Source organism: Ylistrum balloti, unplaced genomic scaffold (assembly GCF_031769215.1).
Source record: "Ylistrum balloti isolate Yb309-2 unplaced genomic scaffold, AGI_CSIRO_Ybal_v1 Utg369562, whole genome shotgun sequence".
Classification (NCBI taxonomy): Eukaryota; Metazoa; Mollusca; class Bivalvia; order Pectinida; family Pectinidae; genus Ylistrum; species Ylistrum balloti.
In genome coordinates this window covers 709,932-716,834 of record NW_026781862.1, presented here as the reverse complement: position 1 = coordinate 716,834, position 6,903 = coordinate 709,932, and the positions used below count along the sequence as shown (strand labels likewise).

The 6,903-nt window shown below is 32.1% G+C and overlaps 1 protein-coding gene across 1 annotated transcript; it reads left to right on the top strand.

Moving 5' to 3' along the window:
- Nucleotides 1-185: 185 nt before the first annotated feature.
- LOC132544903 (N-lysine methyltransferase KMT5A-like) lies at nt 186-5,946 on the top strand. Its single transcript, XM_060208595.1, has 8 exons — nt 186-191; nt 895-999; nt 1,240-1,400; nt 1,699-1,829; nt 2,075-2,165; nt 2,519-2,578; nt 3,700-3,890; nt 4,227-5,946. The coding sequence occupies exons 2-8, from the start codon at nt 900-902 to the stop codon at nt 4,438-4,440; spliced, it is 948 nt and encodes a 315-aa protein (XP_060064578.1). The 5' UTR covers nt 186-191; nt 895-899; the 3' UTR covers nt 4,441-5,946.
- The last annotated feature ends 957 nt before the right edge of the window (nt 5,947-6,903 follow it).

Here is a 6,903-nt window from a genome sequence, read left to right as displayed (position 1 = left end):
TTCCTAGTAAGTAAATCAGATATCATTTAATTGTGTTAAGAAAAAACTGGTACTTTATCCTAAAAAGCATCGCTAGTTCGAAATTTTGCGAGACCTCCAATTGACCAATCAGAGGACGTAAACAATCAGACGAAATTTTGGAACCAAAAATTTCAACACGGACTCGCGGGACATCAAGGTTTACTTTTCAGGTATTAAACATTTTCACAATGACATGAATAGGAAAATATATGATAAAGATAAGCATGTTATTATTTTATAAATTTGTAAATATTCATAAGTATGAAAATATGAAAACGAGGATACACTGCATTGACTCGGTGTTCAGGCCTGATTTATAAACAAGCTGAAAACTTTTGTTGATGGCCAAGCGATTCGGGGCAAAAATATCTTCAGCTTGCTATAGCAGTGATGCCATGTACCTCAATGATATGTTGTCTTCATTAAGTTCATTTTGCTGTAAGAATTGGGAGTGTTAATATACATTGAAGAAATGCAGGATGTACTTGCAGCGAGAGTGACCTCCCTTACATGAAACATGAAACAGCCCCCATAAAATAGTGTACATGCAAGTTATAGGTTTTATCATACTTGTTTTGTTACAAGCAGATGTAAACCTTTTGACGCTATACGTAGAAATGTGATGTGCTATTTTGCTTACGGTTCGGAGGTCTTCCACACGATTTGTATTTAAGCATTTCCAATCCGTATACACAGACATGACCGTAATTCATATTATATCCTTTAGTTTTCGAGCTGCTTTCTGTACGTCATATGAAAATATGTCTTTAGAATACTCTTGGAATGAAATGTATATTTCATGTTTTTTTTATATATATGTATATTTTTATATGTGAACGTTACATGATGTTTAATGCAATATTATTTTTGTAGGAAAAATGGCAGATAAAGAGGAAACGCCTAATTCTTCTCCCCAGACATCTCGAATCACAGATTATTTTCCAGCAAGTCCGAAGCCTCAAACAGAAAAACTGAAAGGTAATACATACCCTAGCCAACCCTTTGATGTAACACATTTTACGACATGAATCCTATCATTTTTGTTGATTATCATTTTATGCAGACTATCTTGTTTTACCCTTTTGTGATTAAATATATTTTCATAGTTACAACTGATAATAGTGCTAATAACATGTTTATATTTTGTTTATGGTAGCATATTAAAGATTAATTTACACTTGTAGATTTTTCAACCAATGAATATGTACTTTTCAACAGATATTAAAATAAAGACAGAAGACAAACAAGTTAACAAGGTTATTAATGGTCTGCTAACACCTGAAGCTTCTCCCTCGAAAAATGACATATTGACAGTCGTTGTGAAAGAGGAAAAAAGTGATTCGGACAGCCAATCCAGTACTGACCTTCCTGCAAAACAGGTTTATTGATACTTCAACTATAATGTCCTTGCACTGTGTTCCCACATACTTTTATTTTATTTCAACACACAACCCATAATCTAATTAGGAAATGAAAACATATCTGAGATTAGATGTCTTTGGTAAATTTCAATGACTGTTTAAAAGAGGCTTTTTGACCAAAGTTAATCTACATGACAATATTTTTATAAATTCTACAAGATCAAAACACTTTTTAATATCTTTCGAAGACATTTTCATTTATGCCATTTTGTATGGATAATCATTCCAGCTTCCTAACATTATGATAAATATCTAGGTTTTACTAGAAAATGGCGCAGCAGTGAAATCAGAAAAAGGAAAGAAAAATAAAAAAGTATCTGATTCGACCACAACCAATGGCACAACACAATCTACCTCTAGGAAAGGCAGAAAAAAGTCCTCTAAAAAGTAAGTATCATTTGTATATTGACTTGTCAGGTGAAAGGAAATGGGGACCTGATTGTGAAGATAAGACACATAATTATGTATGCATAAATCTTTTGGACATAGTAGATTGTACCACAGTTATATTGATGTCAGATAATGTAAAGGGAAAGATGATGTCCAGGAATTAGTTGTATATCATTATAATTGGAGTTCATGTATCTAAGGATATGTCTTTTGGAACTTGAATCTATGATTCTGGATTACAGAAATGTTGAACAAGACCAACTTAACAACTCACTAGTCACTGACTACTTCCCTGTACGTAGAAGCAGCCGACGATGTAAATCTGATATAGAGGTAGGTTCCATGCACCTAATCCTTCACAAATTTCACTAATCATCACCTCTAGATTTTAGAAAATAGCAATTTTGTTGGCTGTGAGTAAGTGCCTTTTTATAATGGAGATGTATTTAATCTTCTTTAATTTGAAACTAACTTCAATTCACAAAGTGCCATGTGTTGCTATTTTAATAACATTGTGAAAGTAAACCATTGCCAATTCAATTCAAACATTCATTACTTCCATATAGTGTAGAAAATTGCATTTGTATGGCATAGAAATTTAATCTACATTAGTCCTAGAACTAAAATAGTTCACGTCACATGAACTAAAGAATATATTGTAGGTAGAAAAATGAAATGTATTTCAGAAAGAAGTAATGACCGATATTGAAGACAAAATCTTGAACAAGAAAGAAGAAGGATTAAAGGTAGGTCCTTTTCTTTCATTCTTGACAATCTAATGAAGGGGAAGACTGTAACAGCATTGATATTAAAAATCTAGCCATCACTTATGTTACAAGTTATGGGTATTTCATTTCACTTTATGATGTTCAAGTGTAGTGTTTGCTGAAATTGCTTCATTTTTATTTCTCCTTGAAAACTACTCTTATAGCAGTCAGATGCACTGTTTATACAAAGCAATGTTTCTTCCCCAAAAGATGCTTCAGATGAAATTTTGGCAAGATCAAATCATCCAACAGAAGAAAAAATTATAGAATTTGCTCAGTGTTCCTTATTGGTCCATGTTCCTCTCAACCCAGGGAGCCAAAATTGGTTCTTTTCCACCCAAGAATGCTTCAGACCAAATTGGGACAGAATTCAGGCTTTCTTAGAGAGACAAATTTGAAAGAATTTGTTCTATTTCCCTAAATGGGCCCTGCCCATACTGTCCCCAGGGTTCACCACCCATAGTTTACACAGAATTGATTCCCCTTCATCCAAAAATGCTTCATACAAAACTGGAGCAAAATCCAATTTTTCCTGCAGAAAAGGAGAATTTTATTTAAAGAATTAGCACAATTTGCCCTATTGAACCCCAGGGGCCAAAAACCAATATTTTGAATCAAACTTGGTTTCTTTTCACCCAAGAATGCCTTGGACAAAAATTGGGCAAAATTGAATCTTATCTACAGAAGAATGAATTTAGAGAAATGGCTACATTTTCACTTTTCAGGGCCAATATTTATACTAACTCGGTTCCTCATCCCCCAAGGATGCTTCTGACCAAGTTTGGTCAAAATCTGTTCTGCCGTTTATGATGAAGAGTAGCGATTTTAGGAAACAGGACTACAGGTGCCTCACCATGGAATAAGCTCACCTGCTGAAAAGCATGAGCGTTGTATAATGCAACTAGGTGATCAGGATAAGAATCATCATACATGTCTAATTTATTTTCATTTTTGGTTGAAATATACTTCTCACATTTAATACTACAGTAATGCTCTTCACTGTCAGTATTATACTGCTGTTCAATGCATGCATGCAAACATGAAATAATTCTTCTTCATTGTTATTATTTTTTCATCCCTTTGTTTTTATTTGATTATAGATAGTGGAAATGGAAAACAAAGGGCGTGGCATTGTGTCCACAAAAGCTTTTAAGCGTGGAGACTTTGTGGTGGAATATGCTGGTGATTTGATAGCACTTTCTGATGCCAAGGAAAAGGAAAGAATCTATTCTGAAAACCCAGAGACTGGGTGCTACATGTATTATTTTCATCACAAAAATAACAGCTATTGGTAAGCCATATCAAATTTTCAATTTTGGATTCCATTGAAGTCCCTGATATTGGGTCATGGGTCAAAAGGAAACAGACTATCAGGCCATTGAGCCTCATCTCATTTTAAAGATTACTTTGATATAATTGAACTTTCGTGTTAAGTTTGGTGTTGATATTATTGCTGTAATCTTACATATTGTAGGGTTAAGTGCTGAAACTTTTGTGCTAAAATATGGTTGCACTAATTTGGAAAATGGTGATGAGTTAAAATTTACTGGCACAAAATTATGTTTTCAGTAATTGAAACTTGTATAGATAGAAATGAGACATGAAAATTTTTTGTATATGTCTGCAGTATTGATGCTACAGCGGAGAGTGGACGGCTGGGACGACTTATCAATCACAGTAGAACTGCAGCAAATTGTCGCACAAAGCTTGTGGAGGTAAACAACAAGCCCTACCTCACCCTGGTTGCCGCCAGGGACATCCACCTGGGAGAGGAACTTCTGTATGATTATGGAGACCGCAGTAAATCTTCTGTAGAATCTCATCCCTGGTTAAAACATTGATAAGTGTATCAGCATTACACAAAGAAGAGTGATATTTGCATTTATTGTTAGATGGAAATAATTTGTAAAAGTGAGACTGTGTTTTTAAGTAAGAATGAAACTTGGTTGTGTGAGATTATATGAATGAAATCAACAGTGGACAATGGATTTTTTCCAGCTATTGATTAATTTTCAAATTTTTTTTTTAATAGAAATTTAATGCAGAAGTATCTATTAATTAACCTCCATACAAGTTAAACACATTAACATTATTCTTTTGACAGTTGCTTGTTGTCATAGAAAAAAGGGAATAAATTTTTTTTTTTACATTTGATAGAGCACACAGATTCCCTTTTTCGGTGTTCCAGATTGTGATTTGCTGAACATTAGTCAGTCAATAGTTTGTTAGAAAGGTTTAAGAGTTGGGTTTTGGATGAAAGTCTTAAATACTGTAATTGTGTATAAAATTTTGGCTTTAAAGAAAGATACTATGAATTATTGCTTCCAAATGAGTTTTTAATGCATAGTACAAATGTATTTATATGAATGTATGATGTAAATGTAATGGATGAGTGTTGGAGATGTTTACATGGCAACAATGATGAAATTGTTTGCTCAATGCTGTCTCATCTACAATATTTGATTAAATGACAGGGCTATGTATTTTTTATTTGTCTCGTCTGAATCTTGAAATGGTTTTAACCTCATCAAATATAAGCAACAGAAAAAATGAAAATAGTGAAAAAAAATCCAAGAAGTCTGGACGATAACAAGATAGTGATAGTTTATATAAAAAACAGAAAGTTTTATAATGCTAATAAGGAAGAGCACCAACACCATTTTATAACATATTTTAGAATTTTAAAGTTTTACAATACAGTGTACTCCAAATATACATAATTTGATGTATTAAGTTTCAACTCATTATCACTTTTTTGGCAAATTGAGTGATAATTTCATCTATCCTTACGGTCATTGCTGTATAAATAGTAAAAAGAACCTGCAATTCATTCATGATCCTTTCATATAGGATCTGAAATGAGAAAACCATTTTTCCAGGAAAATTTCAACAAATAGGAACACTTGGTACCCTTCTTCTTAAAAGAAATATAACTTTAAAAATTTAAGGAATTCAATATTGTAAAAGATCTTGTGTAGTATTTTGCATTTAATTATATGATCTGGTTGCATTGATGGATTTAAGAACTCCTTATTATATGATTTGTTACACACCAGAGCAATTCTATATTAAGCACATTCATGTTATTATAAAAACATAAAATGGTGGTTAATGGTGGAAATTTGATATTTTACTGCAGACAGATCTTGTATGAATCATATTTAAGTGTTACTGGTCTATCAATATATATGTGGTATCTTCAGTAATTTCCTTGTCTGTGTATTAAGTTGAAGGATAAAAGGCCAGTTGTAATACTTCAATTATTTTTGAGTTGTGATATCTTCAGTTTGCAGCTATTAAAATGTATAAATACATGTGTATCTTTAAGATGATCATTAAAAAGTTGAAATTAGAAATTGATGAAATATGGATAAAGTCACAGTATTTCTTTTATTTGTCGATGATTTGCATAGAAAAAATGTTGAAACTTTGAGTTCTGTATTAAAGAGTTTTTTTAGGACTCAGATCTCATATTTTTGCCATAATGTCAAGTTTGCAAAACAAACAAAAAAGAGAGATGACAGACACATTTTCTCCAGGGTTATTTTCTTTCGATGGTACATGTGTCTATTCAAAAGTATATTTCTATTCCCTCCTTAAAAATTCTCTTTATCATGATTTCTTATGCATGAGAGTTTGTAATTATCATTTCATATTGTTATTGGGATTATGTAGTGATCAGAAAGTGCTTTTGTTCAGTCATTTGGAGTTTTGAGAATGAAAATCCAGCAGAAGTTGTAAGGGTAACATCGGTCGGCATATTTGTCCCTTTTTTATGGTTTACAGATGAGCGTTCTATCAGAAATCAAATATAAGGTTTAATTATTAATTATATCGTGTACCTATCATTTACAAATGTTATGTGGGCTACTCCTATGACGAAAAAAAAAAAGAGATTTTTTTTTTCTTTTAGTCAAATTGAATGATGCTGTAATAAGGTTTAATATGAGTTTGGTAATAGGTTTTAGAAACAATTTACGAATAAGATTTTAGTATTTATACATGATAGGTTTGTGAAAATGTTTGAATAAGATGAGAATATGTAAAGGCTAGTTGATCAACATGAACTGTACAATTTATATATAGAAAGGCATGCATGAATTTTCCTGAAAACATTTAAACATTTTACTCAATGAATTATCACTAACGTAAATGGGTACATTGTTTTCCTAATTGCTGCTTGATCTTAGGGGTGTTGCTTTATAATTACTTCCTTTAAATTACAATTGATTATGAAAAAGTTTAACTCACTAAATGTGAATTCAACAGGCCTTGTGTGTCTTGTAACATACTGTTGTTGTATA